At 37.4% G+C, this 20,119-nt stretch overlaps 1 protein-coding gene across 1 annotated transcript in view; it reads right to left on the reverse strand.

Moving 5' to 3' along the window:
- Window positions 1-2,586: 2,586 nt before the first annotated feature.
- The window catches only part of LOC123309028 (glutamate receptor U1), a 103,985-nt gene continuing 86,452 nt past the window's right edge, over window positions 2,587-20,119 (reverse strand). Inside the window, exons 3-8 of the mRNA XM_044891876.1 lie at window positions 10,903-11,067; window positions 9,062-9,395; window positions 6,675-6,839; window positions 6,268-6,613; window positions 5,966-6,216; window positions 2,587-3,050 (exon numbers count right to left, since the gene is read on the reverse strand). Of these exons, the coding sequence (XP_044747811.1) occupies window positions 2,830-3,050; window positions 5,966-6,216; window positions 6,268-6,613; window positions 6,675-6,839; window positions 9,062-9,395; window positions 10,903-11,067 (1,482 nt within the window). The 3' untranslated portion in view covers window positions 2,587-2,829. The remainder of the gene's footprint in view (window positions 3,051-5,965; window positions 6,217-6,267; window positions 6,614-6,674; window positions 6,840-9,061; window positions 9,396-10,902; window positions 11,068-20,119) is intronic.

The raw sequence follows: 20,119 nt of genomic DNA on the forward strand, positions 1-20,119 counted from the left end.
GTACCAATCTGAAGTCGAAATGTTAATTTATGGGCTATTGACAATTTAAAATCGAATTTCCTTGGATGTCAATAATCGTTGAATAAAGTATATTCGTCAGGATATACTTTCTACCAGGAAAATGAAATGTAATATTATTTTAGTTGAATTAATAGTTTAAGAAATAATATCGCAGATATTTCTTTTGCAATAGGATCAATCAAAACGTGCATAATCCTTCAAAATTAAACTCAAGAAATTCATCGATCAACAATTGTTATCAATATCAACATTATCGACACCTAGTTCAGTGAAGCCGACAGTTTGAGTTAAACTTTCCTCGCCGAAATTACAATTGTTTTATTTTTGTCCTAATTCCCTATAGCAATTTGTGATATTTCACTATGGACACTGAAGAATATGAAAAAAAGTTGCTCTCATAAAATATATATTTTTCAAAAATCAGTGTAAGTCACAAAATGTGTTCAGAATACATTCGAAAAATATAGGTACACAACACATACATCATGATGATAGAAATCACTGGAAACCGAATGTCTAATTATGCATCAATTTTAACGAGAACTTACTTAATTTATAAACTTTTTTCAAGTTTCATACCAGTTTTTCAATTAAAAGACATATTTTCTGCTTAATACGATAATTATCTCAAACCCACTTCAGGAAGATAATTTTAAAATGAAAATTTCCTGATTTTAACTCCTGATGTGACGAGTTCTTGATGAAAATCCATGATAGAACTGAGAACAGAATTATATGATTTTCACTATCATGTGTTGTTACTTTCCATTAGGAAAGTAACAACACAAAGGATATTAATCCTTTTTCTTCTCGTGGAGGACCTCGGGTTCTGTTTATTGTGAATGCTCTTCTACTCTCTTCTTTCCGTTACAGATAGAACTCCACCTATCTCTTCATCTCTTAGGTGGTCTTTACAATTATTGCCGGTTTTCCTTCCTTGGTGATATTCCGTTGCGGTCCATCCTTTCTATGTGGTCACGCTATTATCTTCTTCTCTTCTTCCCCATCAAGCTATGTCCTCTAACCTGCATGTTGCCCTTATCTATGCGTCATTGTTTCATACCCTGTCTCTAAGTGTTTTCCCTGCGATGGTTCTTAGGGTTTTCATCTGTGTCGTTTTCAGTACATATTCGTTTTGTCGTTGATTGCAGTATCAATAACTGATACTTCAAACAACGGTTTTTTTGCATTTGTTTCAGCTCGAGTACCGATATCATAGCTCCAGTCGTACGCAGGAACTGAAGATGCTATATTGATAGCGAAGCACATGTCGTGGTTAAACAACTCATGTTATAGTTGGGGAGCCCAATCATCAGCGTATCAGAGTAATATACGGGGAGATACCTTGGACCCTGTAGAGTACCTCTACCGAAAATTAGACCTGTATATAGGGGCAATTGTACATACTCGACCGTGTCAAATTAAGATATATGTCGTTAATTACATGTTGAAAAGTATATATTCTCTTATTCTGACAATTTAAGCGTGACGAAAATGTGTGGAAGGGCGCCAAAATGCAAAAAAAACGTCACACGTCAGCGCGGTGGCTTTTTTCGTATATTGAAGCTAGTGATTCAAGAATAACGGAAAAAATATAATCTGACAGTTTCTTCAAGCCGAAACAATAAGAATTGGCCATAAAGGTCACAAAAATCAGTTTTTTTTAATTATCTCCTCTACTGGTATTCAAATTATTTACGCATTCATTATAAAAGTTGTAGGGCATAACATTTTCTGCAATTATTTTCCGAAGCAATTTTTTCTACGTTTGAACGTTTTCGAGATATGGTGATGAATGTACATTAGACTATTTCTACATTGACCTTGGCCGTTCGCATATGCGGCTAAGCTCCTCGCCCTCATCACCCTCTAACTTGAAAACGGTAAAGAGTATGTAAAATTGCTTCAGACAAAAGTTGTATAGAATTTTATTATCTACAAATTTCTATTGAATACAGAAACGATTAGAGGTACAGGAAGGGAGATATTTTAATAAATGCCTTATTATCATCTTCAAACTGTCCGATTAAGACAACCCCCCTTGATTCGTGTCAGATTAATGGGCAACAAGTCTGCAACACTCTAGACATCTGACACGCTCGAAAAATTTTTTTGTTTCCATTTTTAGTCTTCCGTACGGCCAGCTCCACCACGAAAACTGTCAGTAGGGCCCTTATATCTTCTTAATCTGGCACGCTCGGGTATTTACATCTGACGATTTTTTTTTACATCTTTGAGAACCTGCAGACGCTTACCCCACCGCTGAAAGTGCATACATCGTAAAACTTTTTTTTCTTTCTACCATCTAGTCTTCAAAATCCACTACGTCTCCACGACGCTCGTGCAAATCCCGATTCAGCATCGTTGGCACCCCAACTATTAGGGAGAATCATATAATACTGTTTCCAGTTCGAACTGGAAGCATGTGAATAAACGTACCAAGATATCAATTAGGTACTTGAAATAAGTGAAATTCGAAATCCTATGATTTTCCAAGTAACTGTGCGTTGTAACTTGAAAACCGTAAAGTCAAAGAATTTATCAACAATTCTTCAAACTACTGAATATACTCTGACGAACAGAAATCAACACAATTCTGCTGAACATACAATCTGTTAAAACTTTCTGCGATAGAACAGATCAGTTTTGGAAATATAATGCGAAGATGGTCTCAAAAATAGGAAATCATTGTAGGTACTGAAAATGGTGAAAGGAATTTCAACATCTTCCCTACCCGGCAAAAATTCTCAGATTCTAATTAATTGCATAAGTTAGAAATCGGTTCCATATATTCGTATTTGCAACAATTCAGTTCGTATATTGAAATAGCATTGCAGATGGTGCTCTAGCAGGTATAAGTTTCGGTCCATTACGTCTCTCATCAGTAACCCAATATTCCCTTCCATTGATGATTTTTCTTTTCCCGCCATTTTGCGTGCTGAATAGAGTGTGGTATGCAGGCGGAGGCGTTTTGTTGAAGTTCAAAACGTTGGACTCCAAGTGACCCTTGTATATTGGTGTTATGCCTCCTAAAATTGTACAATGCTAGACATTAATTTTATCTTTGTGAGTTCTAGAGTTTCTCATGAAAATAAGGCCGGTTTCGAGAATAGATTGCTCAAACGCCATGAAGTCTATTTTGAGCTATATATATACTCAATTCACCTTTATTTAAGCACTCGGTTGGCACTCATGAAATGTCGTTATAATGTTATAATACCGTTGCCACAATTAATATCAATTAATATTACAAAAATGACGAAAGTGATTGAAAAATAGAGAAGACAGGGTTTCGGTGCTCTTTTGAATTGAGCTCATTAGTAAACGAAACTATTCAAGGTAGGTGAATTTATATAATGTTTCATCTGAATCTAAGCGACTTATATTTTAACTGATGATTGTTTTCCAATCAGAAAGATTGTGAATGAAGAAGATGTTAAGTACGAAAATGTGGGGTTATGACGCTTGTCAAAACATTTTTGGGTTTTAAATCAACGCTATGTTGCCCGATTTACGTGAAAGTTTCTGTTATTACGTATTTTATCACAATGTCAAATCTCTTCGTAAAATATGTGACGAACATAATTGCAGTTTATACAAACTGATTGAAGGCATACCAAATCCAGTTATTTGGATGGAAGATACAAGAGATCAGTATAATATCATAATATGCACTAGCTTGAGGAGTAGTAGGAGAGTTAATATTCATCATCTTCTTTGGCTAAGGTTTGAATACGTCATACATCAGTTGTAGATTTAAAAAATATTAACCCGAGATGAAATGCATTAAAATTAACAGATAATCACAAGAATGTTAAATTCTTCAATAAACATCATCTTGCATCATTATACACTGCGCAAAAAAAATAACGCACATTATGGAAATCTCAAATTTATTCTACAACTGAAGATGTTCTCAATGATAATTATTTTTATCAGAATTATGCATGCATATGTTATCCACTTTCAACGGTTTTCTTCAATACAGATGTTTTTTCCCAGCAGGAATAAAAAAAGATGATATTATCAGATTTTGAATGTATTGGCTCCATTCTAAAATCCGTTGTTCTCGATCAATTCTAGTGATCAATAGTTTTTCTTTCGTTCGATTTTCTACAGTCGATCGATATGCAACGCGAAACACGCAATTTGACCCAAGAGGAATGTGCCTAAGCGGTAGTTTTGCGAGAAAAAGGGTGGACATACACAAAAATTGCAGAAAGGTTTGGAGTTTCCCATACAAGTGTGTTCAGAATTCTGCAGCGATTCGAGGAGAGAGGTATGAATGTCCGAAGACCAGGACAGGGTAGACCACGGGTAACAACTACGATGACATTCATCGAAAATAATGTAGTAAACTTTTCGCATTAATTCACTCAAACATAAAATTCTCAAATGCCACTTTTTTGGGTCTCCCAATAAAAGGAAATTCTTAGTCATCCTCTTCATTCACAATCATTCTGATTGTGGAAATATTCAGCTGAAATATAAGTCGTTTAGATTCAGATGAAACATTATATAAATTCTCTTGCATTGAAATATGTTCGCTACTGTCTGACGTATTGTGAATTTCAGAATATCAGGGTATAACTATTTGAATGAGCGGACCTAAATTCTAAATAGCACTTCCTGAAACCCTGTCTCTTTTTTCAATCTCTTTCGGCATTTTCGTAGTAAAAATTGATATTAGTTGTGGCAACGGCGTTATGACATTAACGACATTTCAGGAGTGACTCCGTTCTAGTTACAAAAACTTGAGAACATTATTTCATGACCAACCGACTGCTAAAATAAATTTGAATGGAGTATACCTACAGGATTTTCGATGAATGTCATCGTAGAATAAGTTCCAGAAAATTAATTTTATTTTTCTCTTGACTTGTCCTATACATTGTGAATGTCTAATAAATATATAATTATAAACAGTCATAAATACGAGCCAGTTGTCCTGTTAATTACTATGGGGATGGCTGTGCACACCAGAGGATAAATTATTAAATAAATCAATCAGGAGTACTACGGTGTGGTATTTAATTTATTTATGTCAAAAACCAAGCGCTTTCGGTCTAAAACAAGACCATAGTTTCCTAGACGGGAAAACCCTGATGATGGTCTTGTTTTAGACCGCTTGGGTTTTGACATAAATAAATTAAATTAAATACCACACCGTAGTACTCCTGATTGTCCTGTTAATTGTTAATTCCTTTGAAATTTTTGTTCAAAGGTTAAGTTCCTCTTGCCTTGACACTAGCTTTATTTTTTTTACTTCCATCGATGTAGGATGACTTTTGTTGAAAAATTCAACATTCTCGTAATTAGCTGTTAATTCCTTCGAGAAATACCCATTCCCAACCACTGTATCATATGCATTTAATCTTCGGGATGATTTTTTTTAAACTACAACTGATGTCACGTATTCCTATTCCACCATTAGCCAAAGAATATATAACCAACATTAATTCTCCTCAAGCTACTTCCTATTATGTCTCAATAATTCAATGTCTTTCCATGGCAAAAATAAATATATTTAAAAGCTGATCTCTTGATTTTTCCATGCAAATAACTAGGTTTGGTATGTCTTCAATCAGTTTGTGTAAAAGTTAGTTATGTTAGTCACATGTTTTTGACTTCATATTATCCGAGATGATTCGACATTGTGATAAAATACTGAGACTTTTACGTAGAACAGACAAAGCGCTGATTTAACACCCAAAAATTTTTTGACAAGCGTCATAACCCCAAATTTTCGTACTATATAGAGTGGAATGGTCAGATTTCCATGGCCAACCGAGTGCTAAAATAAAAGTGAATGGAGTATACTTAGCTACACTCAATTATGGACGATATCCGATTTGATTCATTCTCATATTGAAGTGGCAACGCCTTGGTTATCAATCAGGGAGTCAAAATTTCATGATTGCAAAAAATGAACGATGTAACTCACCTCTTAAAGTATGTCCGTAGGAAATATCTTTCTCATCGTGTTCTTTGTGATAGTAGGTAATGACCAATTCTCCAATGAAAACTGCTATCGATACAATCAGTCCAACACCAACTATGAAATAAGTTAGTAAGAGATCGTTATTTTTCAATTTTCTGTCCTGACTTTGCAGTTGAATTGGGCACAGTTTAGTACCGGGTAGCTCTTCATTCAACTTGAACTTAATAACTCCTGCTTCCACTAAATGTTGCAATCTGGAAAAAGCCCTTAACACCCGTAGGGAATTTAGTTTCTTTTCAACTTACGCATCGTTGAAGAGCTCATAGTATTTAAAATCTCGACTGTATGCGAAAGCCCTAGCTGCTGTGAAAACATGGAATTTGGTCAACACATAAGTACATCTTTCTTCTTCTTTCACCCCATGCTTCACCTTCCGTTTATAGTCGTCATAAATGTCATACTCAACTATGGGTCTTTCTCTTATAAACATCATATCGTCCCTGGTAACATACGTATTCATTATGTCAGAATCCGATTCGTTAGGATAACTTGCACGAGGCCCGAGATTCGTTTTAACTTCTTCGTATTCCTCATAGATTTTTTTTTCAGTTGGAAGTGATGTTAATTTAATAACTTCTTCAACGACGTTTCCTGAAACAGAAACAAATTCAATTTCGATTGCGAACTCTGCAAACTTAGACTTTGACAGTACCTTTATTAGTTACCCATTTTTGCCTCATTTTCCCTATACTATCAGGTTCAGTTATTGGTAAAGTAAAATCTGAGAGAGTTAAAAAAGCTGTAAGGTTAGCAGTGTAGAAGGCTGTTAGAACTGTTATGAAGATCCACCATGTAGCGAAAAGTAACCTTGTTGAGTCTAAAAAAAAACGAAACGTTGGTAAAAGCCCATAAGTTGAGATTTTGTATTGCGGAATTCAGGTTGTTATTGTGAATGAACAGCGATCTTTAGAACTAGGTATTATATGCAAATCTATGTTCTGACCGCAATGAAAATTTTAATTTTATATGATTGAGACTTCACAGGAATAGGATAATGAATGAAATAGCCTTTTTCTTGACTACAGCTGACGTTTCGTTGGTATTTTCCAACTTTTTCAAGGCTGTAAAATTTAATTAAAAAAGTTTTAGTGGAATACAATGTCGAGACAACATGAAAAGGAACATACACTTAATCTACACAAACGTCTACGAATAAAATAAATAAATAAACACATAAGTAAGACAAATGTACCTCGAAACAAGTTATACGAACTCACCAAGTCAAACAAAGCCAAACTGAAGATCTTAATATTACGCATTGGACACTATCGTCACCAAAAGCACATAGGTACTACGAGCCAAAAAAACTGAAAGATCTTTTTGAAACATTCGTTCATCAGGCATTACAAGCACCCTACAATATTTAAATTCGACTATTATTTGAGTGGTTTTTAGCTTAGGCTTTATAACAATTGTATTATTTGAGAAAGTACTTTTTTTTTATTATTATTATGAAGTGACTAAGAAAACCAAAACAACAAACCCTGTCACAACTGCTCATGCTCACACCCACGCACGTATTGTGGGCTGCCTACACGTTATCAAGGCGGATTAACATTCAATTTGTACCTGTGTAAGATATTTGCATAAATGGAGCTCAGATTTTGTGTGTCCGTTCTGTTGTTGACAGTTTCATTTAATTTGATTCGAATCATTTCTCTGATGTTACGCTTCAACCAATTTTCTTCTCTGTCTAAAATTTTAACATTATCAAAATTGAAGTAGTGGTTGGTGAAAAGAATAGACAAAGAAGAGAACAAACTGCTTTGGCATCCCATCATTTTGAGACCAACCACTGGTTCAATTTTGATAATGTTAAAATTTTAGACAGAGAACAAAATTGGTTGAAGCGTAACATCAGCGAAACAATTTTTCCGTTTTATCTTTAATTTTTGTGTAAATAGTATTCAGCTTGTTTTCATTTCTAAAAACCACTGTATAGCCATATTTGTTCATGATGTTCTCAATATTTCCTCCAGCACCCATTATGTATGGTAGTACTAACATTTTTGTCAAATCTTTATTTTTGTTTTGTTTTCTGTTCGGTGTTGTAATGAAGGAAAATGCGATTCTTCACTATTTTTTCTATCAGTTTCTTAGGGAAGCCATTTTCAAGTAATACTCGCTTTACAAAGGACAATTTTTCCCCTCTATGTATAGGTGAAGTAAGTTTTATTGCTCTATCACTGAGTCCAATAGCCAAAATTGATAAAATGAGAAATAGAATTTCAGTTCAATTTATTCCAATTTGATCAAGGATGAAAATAAACGAAGTAGATAACCCAACATACAAGAACGAGTTATGATTGTTGATTATAAACTGAAGGAGGATGGATGATGGATTGTTGTTGATCTGACGTTTTGCATCGAGAACACACGTTGTTTCATCAGATATATTACCGTACATTTTGTGAGAAATTTGTTTGGCGTGGAGATTTCCCAAGAATATAATTACATATAATGTCTTCGCATCTCAGAGATCATGAATACAGATAACAATAACGATGGTGCTTGCTCTGTTGTAGAAATACTTATTTCATAGTGGTGAGAGAATTCTCTAGATTCCCGTCTTGTTGTTCTGTTATTTGTGATATTGTTCCAAAATCCTTTTTTTGTGTTCCTAAAGAGTATATAAAACTGTATAATATTATTGTAGTTATTATTGTAAGATCTGAAGTAGAGTAATTTCTTTTTAGACTTGAGAATGGCTACAACCAATAGCCGAAACGTCGTCATTGTTGAATAAAAATAAAGAGTATTTCACTGGAATAAATTCGGTCACCTATACCCAATAACCAAATATATATTATTCAAACAAAGGTGCAGAACTTAGTCGAGTATATGTATAGACTGCTAGAAAATTCCAGAAAACAATAAAGAACCCAGAAATTGTTTCATAAAATGCACTGGAAATCCTACCTTTGCGGAGCATTTGTTGAATGTAAAAAAAAACTTAATCTTATAGAAATTTTGGTAATAAATGCGAGTTATAGCAGGACTTACTCAATGACCAGATTGCTTAAGAAATCGAGAACTCACCTGCAACAGGACTCAAGGTGGAACCCTGCTTCAAAAGCGCCCCATAAACGAACCAAAAGCAAACTGGAAATGAATAAGGTTCATCCTCGTCCGAGCAATATTTTACCCTTATCTGAACAATGATGAATATGATAGGACCGACCACAAACAGCGACACCAAGATGAGAATCCAAACTGGAAAAGTAAAAGGTGCGAGAAGTCCTGTTCCAGTGGCGGACTCAGCAGGTCGTTTCATCAACACCAACCATTCTCCTACGTCCAAACTTGGAGAGTAATGTACTTTTTCTCGAAAATGACTGATGACGGGCATGAAGGCAACCGAAACGTTGACTTCCTGAAAATGATAAATGGTGCCAATTTCACATAATATTTGAATATTTTCAACTATCTTCTTCAAAGAATTCTCTTCAGTTTTCACCACACTCCAAAACTTATAAGTTTCATGCACTAGGGAAAAAAACTTTCAATCCCTCATTTGAGGGACTTGAATCAACTATCAATCTTTGAGATCAGGAAAGTTGACATTTTCAGAATTGGAGAAGGGTCTTCTTTTATGAAGGCACATACTCACTGGCGATCAGCAGTAGCAGCAAGAGCCATAAAAATTCCATAAAATTTCAAGACGTTGCATGTTGCACCAGTGAGTAGTTTCCGTCCTTTGTTTCGAAGCACGGTTTTTCTTACCTTCGAGCATGTTAAGGCGCGTACTCACTGGCGAGTAGCCATAAAAATCTCATAAAAATTTACGACCTTCCTCGTTCGTCGCAGCACAGCCCTCTTAAACACACTGTGTTAAGAGGGCTGTGGTCGCAGACTTCGAAGCGATCCAAGACTTGTATGTCGGTCTTCGCCACTCTCAAAGGAAAGTGAAACCGTGCTTCGCAACGAAGAACGGCTTCCGTCATTAAATTTTATGGGATTTTCATGACCGTTGCTGTTGCTGTTCGCCAGTGAGTACGCACCTTAAAATAACTCTCTGTGCTGCTCCTCACAAGGGCGTTTCGAACTAAACATCATTCAAAATTGATGCCCACTCCGAATCATTTTTAAAGACCCCGTATAATTCAAATCATATTGTGTTGAAAATAATGAATTTTGGTCTACCTTCTTTGAGTAGGCCAAAATAAAATGCAGAAATTCAAATCTGCATATTCATTTTGAGTTTCAGATTCAGATTATTTGTACTATTTGTAGCAAAATGGACTCAGTTTCTGAGTGTTTTCATTTTGTGCAACTTTGGAAGCCCAATCTTCTCAGCAAAGTACTACTCATAGTACTAAAAATCATTTAAAAGAAATTGTACCGGCTACCAACATCGGAAGAACAATCGTCGTTTTATAGAAAAATTGATGCCATTTTCATTGCTCTAAACATTTCTTGAAAAAGATCTTTGAGCGGCTCAATCAATTGGCATTTCAAGGATCAGTGTTGAACGTCTGTACGATTTCCTTCAGAACGATTGATCGCACCAGAAATAGTAACGATTTCGATTTTAGCACTGACACTGCAAATACTCGTAAACTCAAAATCAAGATGCAGTTTCAGAACTGCTAGTAGATCAGATCTCTTCTGACTACTACTAACATTTGATTTTCTGAACTTGATCTCGAAATAAAAATGTGATTTACTCATAATAGGGTAGGTCATGAACAATCGCACTCTTAGGATTAAACAGGTAAAATTTTAAACTGGGGCTGGGACAGTATTGAAAGATCAATAATCAATTATTTCACAGGATATTCTTTACATCTACATCTACTTAGGAAAAACTGTACTCTACAGAATACAAAAAAATATATTTCAGGTGTACTCTTTTAGCTCCACACTGTTATATCGCTTACCCCATTCATGAGCATCTTTATGACTCCCTCTTTCTCATCTCCATATGTATTTTGATGAGGCCAAATAACCGTATACGTGAACTCGAATTTCTTACGAAGGATTTCAAAAAGATCGAATGCTATTCCTGTACCTCCTGTAGCGTTCATTCCACTCAGTCTGTCGTTCTGAGGAGAAAATTGTTAAGTATTACATTATCATAGCCAGGATTTCGTCTGGGGGGCTAAGGGCTGGGAAGCTCACTTTATTGTATGATTGAAAATTAGAATTAGGCTAAATATATAGTGTTTCTGATGGCCAGAGAAGAGTTCCGATATTGTTAGACGCATTCAAATTACAATATAACCGGAACGACCAGGCCAATAACCGTCTCTGGGATACTGGCAGTGGCAGTACTGTTCGGGAACATCGGAACTACCCCTTTATGCACCGTTTCATTGAACAAAGGATGAATTAGTTAAAGCATACAATCTCTATGCCAACGCAAATAAAATCTTAAGATAGCACTGATTTTTCAGCGAAAAGTAGAGATATTCTAAAATGATTTTTCCGTTATTGATTCAAAAGGAACGTTGATGTATTATTATCATTATTCATTCTCTCCTCGAAACCCTTCAATTAGGGAAATATTTATTTTAATTCAATAACTTCACTAAGGAGAAGTTTTGCAAAAAAAAATTTGGCGGATGATGAAAACTTCTATAAAAAAGCACTTTCTGGTGATTTCTATCGGGTGGTTTGGATCTATGAAGGTTATGGTATAACTACTGTTTGTTATTGAAATATTGGTTATATTCATGCACAGAAAAAATTATTCATCAATATTTCAGTTAAGTACCTAGTAAAAAATTTTCAGACTTCCTCACATGTTCACGAATAAAGAATATGCAGACGAATGAATTGGAAGGGGAGGACCCCAACATTGGCCTGCTTGATACTCTGATCTGACTCCCCTCCATTTCTTTCTTGGGGTATATTTGAAGGCCAAGTTCTATGAAATAGACATCAGTGTCGAGTGAGACCTCGACCAGAGCAGACGTATTTCATAGTGCTGTAAAAGGGAAAATGGAAGAGAAAGTCGAAGCGAAAGTGTACACTAGCGAAGCTACGGAATTTTTGATTCCGTCTATAAACTTCCAAAGTTCTATATGTGTATGTGTTATAGAGCGAAAATTCGCTCAAATTCAGTCTATTCAGTGTGTTTTGTCTCTGCATTGAGTCCAGATCGTCTCCAAGATCGTTGGTTCCACAGATATCACTGGTGAGTCGATTTATTTTTCTAATAGTATAGAAAATATATAACTTAGCCACATAGCTTTATAGTAATATTGTAGTGAGGATTTCAAATATTTCATTATTATTCAGAAACATATCATAAATACAGACAAAAAGCCATGTTGGAGGTCTCAGAAAATGAGAGCTCCTACATGGAAGCTACAGACACTGAAGACTTCAGCGATGGAGAAGCAGAGGAGCTTGTAAGGCTCAAAGAAGAGAATGGGCAGCTGAAGGCTCAAATAAATAAACTAACTGAAACCATGGCTAAGTTGGTCGGGGAGATACGCCTCTTGAGAGAGAAAGTAAATAAAAACAAAGCTCCTAAATCCCCTAGTTTTGCTGGAATTGCACACAGAAATCACTCACATTTGGAGGAAGTGCGAAGCCGATAGCGGTCCCCAAAAATACCTCCAAACAGGAAGAAGCTCCAGAACCGGAAGTAAAGAAAAATTTTGCAACTCAAGTTGCACAGAACGCGCCGCTCACAAAACGTGCGCGTAAAGAAAGTTCATCTTTAGACGTTTTTCAAAGGTTTTCCCTAGAACGACTATACCGTCTAGATAGGCAAACGCTTTGGGCTCCATTTCGGGACCGATTACGGTATCCAGGAATCTCTGGAACGTGGCTGGACTTGCGTGTAAGCGGAATGGCATGACGGTAAACTGAAATAGCCCTCTTCCCGGGACCGTGAATGCTGTAATAGGCCGGCTATCCTTCTCTAACGGTATTTGCCAGTATCCCTCTTTCAAGTCAATCGTCAAAATGTATTTGGCTCTGCGTAATTCGTCCAAGATTCCCGAAACATACGGCAACGGATACGCATCTTTAACGGACACTTCGTGACTGCTCGAAAATCGATACAAAACCGGTATTTACCGTCCTTCTTTTTGACTAACACAACAGGTGAACTACACGGCGACCTGGAGGGTTCAATAACTCCCTCAGCCAGCATTCGGTCTACTTCCTGGTTGAAGATTTCCTGCATCTTGGGGTTCTGTGGCCGGTATTGCTGTTTAATCGATTCTGTCCCAGGTTTGAGTTTGATTTTATGTTCTATCAGTTTCGTGGTGCCGGACAGCTTCTCGAACTCTTTCATTTCTCTGGCGAGAAAAGCAACGAACTTCTTTTTCTGTGCCTTGGTCATTTCCAGTAAGTGTTCGCCGGTGGCGTGTACCTCCACAGTTTCTCCACTTCAGGTGTTGGTTTGGAGATCAGTCGGCCTTCCAGACAGCACTCGGCGGTGCTAAGGTTGAGGGAAAAATTGTACACTCCCAGTACGTCCATTCCTAGTATGAGGTCCACCGGTAAATCAGACACCAACAAAAACTTTATGTCGGTCAAAGAATAGTCAGCGACGTGCATGGCGGTAGTATAAAGTTTCGGCCTCTCGGTATACTGACCATTGGCAACTACCACAAAACCATCCTCAACAGGTTCTCCGGTGATTCCTTTGCATTCACATTGTTCTGCTACTTTCTGACTGATGAAACTCCTCGTGGCTACGGTGTCAATCAATGCATTGTAGCGCGTGACCTACTGGAACTGTACTGCGAATTCTGCATTCGAGTGACGTACATCAGCAGTTTTTCATCAGGACCCTGCGTTCTCCTTTTTATTTCTTCCAACAGGTTCTCCTCATAATTCACCGGTAAAAATGATTCCTTCAGTTGTTCCTTGAAATCCTGCCAGTTCCTGAATGTACCCCTCCTGGGAATGAACCAATCCCTGGCATCCTTCCGCAGTAGTTCATAAACTGACTCGAATACTTGTTGTAGGGACCCCTTACGAGATTCGGCCAATCTCTCCACCTTCTCGATGAAGCCAATCACACTACCACCAAATGAAATATTCCATTTGTGGATAGGAATGGTTGGCAACGGTGACAGTCGAGGTTCCGGCTCCAATGGTACTCTCTCTCTCTCTCTCTGGTCATGGTTCTTCCAGGGCTCACACAGTGTGTAGGTAAGTGTGGAAAGGACACTCTGCGGGTAGAATTAATCCATCTTCTCAGTGTCGGATCTTCAGGTGATGCGGTCCCACAGTCCTGTGACTGTGTGACAGGTATTGCCGGTAACTGCCGTAGTGTAGCGCTGTACATGTTTGCCTTGTCTCGTTCATAACATGTTCTAATGCTTTATTCCTTACAGGTGTAACAGTATGTGAGACATCAGCAGCTGTCGGAAGATTGACCAAGATTGACCCCATCTCCGGTTGGATCTGGGACATTCCAGGTGAATTGGGAACCTCCATATCCAAGAGGGACCGTTCCTGCTGACTGGATGGCTGTCCACGGGTGTTGCTACTACACAACTGCTCCAGTGCCTCCAAGGCCTTAGTTGTAGTCGCCTTCAGTTGTTCGATCAGTTGTAACTGTGCTTCATAAAGTGATAATAAAGTTCAGTTTTCCCTGAATGTGTGTTAATCTTGTGAATATTCGCAAAAATTCGTTAGCCGTATTAGCGTAGTTGTCCTCCAATCCATCTCAATGGTAAAGCAATACCACAAGCTGAAACAGTCAAGTATCTGGGATTCCACTTAGATACCAGACTTACTTGGAAAGAACATATTAAAAAGGAGAGAAAACAAGTAATAATTTTTTTTGTACAAAACAATAATAATAATTCCGATTTGGGCGTATGGACTTGAAATTTGGGGATGCACAAGCAAGTCAAATATAGCCATCATTCAAAGATGCCAGTCCAAGATATTGCGAATGATAGCCAATGCACCATGGTATGTCACCAACCAAACACTCCATGATGATCTGAAAATACCCTTTGTCCAAGATGTCATAAAAACAAGAAGTAGAAACCACCACTCTAGGTTGGAGGTACACACAAATATCCTTCTACAACCCTTAACACGAGACAACGTAGTGAGAAGACTGCAAAGGAAATGGCCAACTGACCTAATGGAATATTAAGAGATTCTCCCAATGGGGAGAACCTCCTCATGTTATGTTCTTTATGTCATGTAGAATTGTGAAAAAATTAGCTCATAGAATTTGTATTCTGATTGCTGATCAATAAATGCTTGAAAAAAAAAGTTGAAATTCTGAAGTGCTTCCAATAGATCGGTGAGTTTATTTTGGCGAATGTCGATATCCAGTGTGTGGTTCATTGATGTGCAAGGCTGTAGCGGTATGTCTGACTGTAACACTTGTCGTAGTAGACTCCGCTTTGTCATCACAGTGCTTGGTATTGACTGTCCTCTCAGTTCTAGTTCATCACTGAGCAGCCTGTTCACATCCAAGTTCAATGACATATAGTTCAACTATTTTGCCACCCGACTCACGATCCAGTAACACACACTCAATAAGTTCGATGCCCAGTATGAAAGAATGTAAAGTTAAAGTTCAAAGCTAACACACGGAATAATTCAACACTGATTTTAATGTTCGACTAAATATCACTGTCACTAAAGCCCGGATAAACAACTAACTCAATAAAATTCACTGAAGCCCGAATGAATAATCAATTCAATACAATTTACCAAGGCTCGGATGGATAATTAATTCAATAAAATTCACCGAATGAGAGGAAAAAGGGGGAGGGGGAGGGGGGAACAACCTCGAAAAAAAAACAGCGTTCATCTGGCCCGGATGATAGTACCCTGTTCAGTTCAGTGCGAGACCTCGAAGCGAGTAGACGTGTTGAATGATTTTTCGATCATACGATTTGGGAATTTGATTGAATACTGATTATTCGGGATAGTTCTGTGGATGAGTTTTGTTGTGTTATTATTGTATACAGTCCAGATCAAAAGATCGTTGGTTGTGCAAATTACATCAGGTGAGACTTTGTCTGTATAATAATTGGTTATTTTTGTTCTTTTTTCTTTTATTGATATTTATCGCCATTGTAAAAAACTAAAAACGTTTAGACATGTCGGAGACATCAGATAATGAGGGTTCCTACATGGAAGCTTCCGATGAAGGCGAGGAAGACTTTAGCGAAGGTGAGTCCGTGGGTCGGACAAATTTACGCGAAAAAAATGAAGTCATGAAAGCCAAAATCGCTAAACTCAATGAAACGGTTTCGATTTTGATAAATGAGCTCTGTCAAGCCAAAGTGGAAATTGTAAAACTCTCTGCGCTGAAGCCCCCAACCCAACAGAAATTGCCAATTCGGTGGAAAAAAGTAATTCCTGTGGAAATCAGGAAAAGCCCTACAACGCCTTTGGTCAAACACCAAAATGCGACTCCTACAAAGCGCGCGCGCAAAGAAAGTTCTTCGTCTGAAGAGAAGAAGTGCCTAAGAAGGATAAAATCCCACCCATCGCGATGATGGGCACCTCATGGTCATCAGGCATTTACCAATCGACGCTGATCTTGCGTTGATTAAGGACGACCTGATATTCCAGGAAATATCAGACGCTGAGGTGTCAAGAATGACATCGAACAAGACGAAAAAGCCCATACCTCTCTACCTGGTTAAAACCCAGAAAAAGGAAATCTTCGAACTGAAGCGACTCCACAATCTCTGTATTGTAGTTGAACACAAAAAGAGGCCTGAAAGTCCAAGCCAGTGCTTTAGGTGCCAAAGGTACGGACATGTACAGAACAAATGCTCCTTTCCGTGGAGATGCGTGAAGTGCTCAGGAAGCCATAGCAGCAATGACTGCACACTCACCAGAAAAGGTGAAGAGAGAAATGCCACATGCGTCTTATGTGGAGAACAGGGCCATCCAGCTAGCTACAAAAGATGTAGCGAGTTCAAGCTGGTGACCAAAAAGAAGAATTCACGAGAACCAGCTGAACAGAAAAAGCCGGTAACAAAAATAACAACTACTGTTCAAAAAATTCAGGAAGTAGTGAAGGCCAAACCTGCAGAATAGGAAAAAAAAGGGAGACTTCAAAACCGGTTCAGAAAAAAGTAGAATAGAAGAAGCCTCCAATGAAACAGGCTTTGAACAGTCAACAGGAGAAGAAAAATATATCTTCACGGAAAAAATTTTCAACAAGATAATGTTGAAAATTGAGAGGGAAATGGAGAAAAAACTTCAAGCATTATTTAGTAAACTGAATTAATGGACCTTACGGATATTAGGAAGAAATCCCCCAAGATAATCTCGTGGAACATAGACGGGATCAACACTCGGAAAGCCGAGATGGAAGAAATAATATCAGAGAGACAACCTAATATTATAGCCCTACAGGAAACAAGAATAAACCGGAACAGACGACTGAATTTCATGAATTATGAAACGTATAGATGTGACAGAATTACAAACACTGCAACGATGTTCAATAGATGCACCTTGGTTTGTCAGGAATAGACAGATTTATAGGGACCTAAAATGGGAAACCATAACGGAATTCATGAACAGAAAAGCAGAGAAATTATTCGAAACAGCGAAAAACCATCCGAATCAAGAACTCTGGAGACTAGTGGACTTCCACCCATAGGAAGACAAAAGGAGAATGCGAATTTACCGAAGGAGACCTAGAGATCAATTAAGAAGAGATTATAATAAGAACATAAACTTATTGAAAAATCCAATAAAGTGTTATCCAGTAGAGGATAAACACATAAATTCCAGCACGATAGTGTGCGAGAAGAAACCCGACTAAGAGATGAATGGTTTATAGGCAAATGCCTGGAACCAATATTCAAGAAGCAGTTAAGGGTTTTTAGTGGGTCTCGAGCTCAAGAGAGTGAGAATCCCCACTTAGGAGAGGGTGGTTCGTCTGAATTGCAGATTTTCCTCCTGCTACACCAAAAAAAAGCACCCTGTTAGGTCACCTCAGCTTGTGGGATATCTGCGTTTTGCTCTCGATTTGCTCTTTTCAAATCTGCAACTAGTTTTTCTCTACCACTTACCGGTGCCGAGATAAATCATTATCACATTAGTAGGGCACCTGAACGGATCTTTCCGATATTGATCCCAATCGAAAGCTCACCATTCAGATTTTTTACATATTGAGCTACAGACGAATATCTCCAACGGATAACAAAAAAAATCACAAGTGAAAACTAGGGATTCAGATTGCTCCTCAAAAATAAATCTAAACTACATATTTAAATCTGGAAATCGATTCGGATTCAATGACTTTTTCTCCAAAGAACCGACATTTGATATAGACCAGTCTCCTGTCAGTCTATGTGACTCGACTCAGCTTCCTGATGAGTCTGACTGACAACAGTGATTTAAGTTTTGAAAACTGGTTAAATATACAGTTTGTTTCACAAAAAGGTGACCCCGTCTCTAGGATAGGTAGAAAACTGAAAAATAATTGGGGTTTTTCCAATAAAAAATTTTCGAGACAGTATCCGTATTCAAGTTGAAGGGCGTTGAAGAAAAAAAATTATTACAAGACTGTTGTGCCCTACATACCATTTTTTAACACGTATTCGTTTTATCGATGGTGCAAAAACATTTTGATTCACATAATGAATACTATAATTCATTATCAATTATTATTATTATAATAATTAATAACTTCACCATTACCGACCATTATTTTACACCAGCATCGGTTTTTACTTCATAAATTTTAAGTCAAAATATTCCAAAACGGTTCACAGTATCGAGTTTCACCAAGAGTACCATTTAGATGTAAAATTGAATGATGTTTAAGTTCACTTGGAATTATAAACGATTTGGTACTAGAAGTTCACTAGTTCTTTCAAAGAAAGGATGGTCTGATAGCACCAGTCAGATGTTTTACAGTGAAGCGAAGCTTCCTTGTTGTTTTTCATTTGAAGGTTATAATATATATCAGCTGATAATTGTAGCGGGTACATAAAATTCACTGGCTCTTGCCGATATTGCAAGGCAAGAGCTAGTTGGTTGGGAAAATTGTCGATAGATCACCCGATTCTGAAAAAGTGGTCCAGATTGGTATCGGAAATAATGATTCACATTTATTTCGACTGTTAAGTCCAGTTTTGGGCGAAAAAGCTAAACAAAAATGTTTCAATGACCAAAAAAGAAAAAAGCAACCAACAAAGCTCTGTGATTTACCCAAATCCATAAGAACAGAACCAAAACAAATCCTCTTTCTAAGAGGTGTTGTTGCATATCAAGGAGAGTACTCAACAGCCATTAGATACTTTGTTGGGTACTTCCTTAGACCCCCTATAGTGTGTTATTACATGAGGAGGACACTTTCAATTATCTATATCTCGGTAATGATGAGAGGTAGAAAAAAACGAATTGAAGATTTGAAAAGAGCAAAACGCAGATATCCCACAATCTGAGGTGAGAAAAAAAATTGTTTTTCTTCTCCAAACCTCGTAAAGTATAAATGAGCAAAACGAACGGACTGATGAGCAAAACGGAGCAAAACGAGGGCTTTCGATCGAAACCAATATCGGAAAGATCCGTTGAAGTGCCCTGCTAGTGTAATATTACACTTTTTATTATCTATATCTCGTTACCGGTAAGTAGTAGAGAAAATCTAATTGCAGATTTGAAAAGAGCAAAACGAGAGCAAAACGCAGATATCCCACAAGCTAAGATGAGAAAAAAAATTTTTCTCCTTCAAAAACTCGTAAAGTAAAATGAGCAAAACGAACGGACTGGTGAGCAAAACGGAGCAAAACGAGATCTTTCGAATGATACCAATATTGGAAAGATCCGTTGAGGTGCCTTGCTGTTGTAATATTACACCAGCAGGGCACCAGAATTGTCTTTAGCTCATTGTATATAGGTGAGCAAAATAAACTGAGTGATGAGCAAAACGGAGCAAAATGAGAGCAGAATGAGATATTTATATTTACGCTGCATAATTCCTGACTAAGGTGTAAAATGATCCCAAGGGATCATCTTGTGCCCAAGTTGGGGGATCATCTTGCCCCAAGTTGAACTTTTTCATTCAGCATTAGCTATTATAACCTATACGTACGTCTTCAAGTCGAGAAATAATCGAAAATAAGCATATAAGGAAGCAACGAATATAAAAATCATTGTTATCAACCATTCACAACGAAAGTAGCA

Source organism: Coccinella septempunctata, chromosome 3, assembly GCF_907165205.1.
Source record: "Coccinella septempunctata chromosome 3, icCocSept1.1, whole genome shotgun sequence".
Taxonomy (NCBI): Eukaryota; Metazoa; Arthropoda; class Insecta; order Coleoptera; family Coccinellidae; genus Coccinella; species Coccinella septempunctata.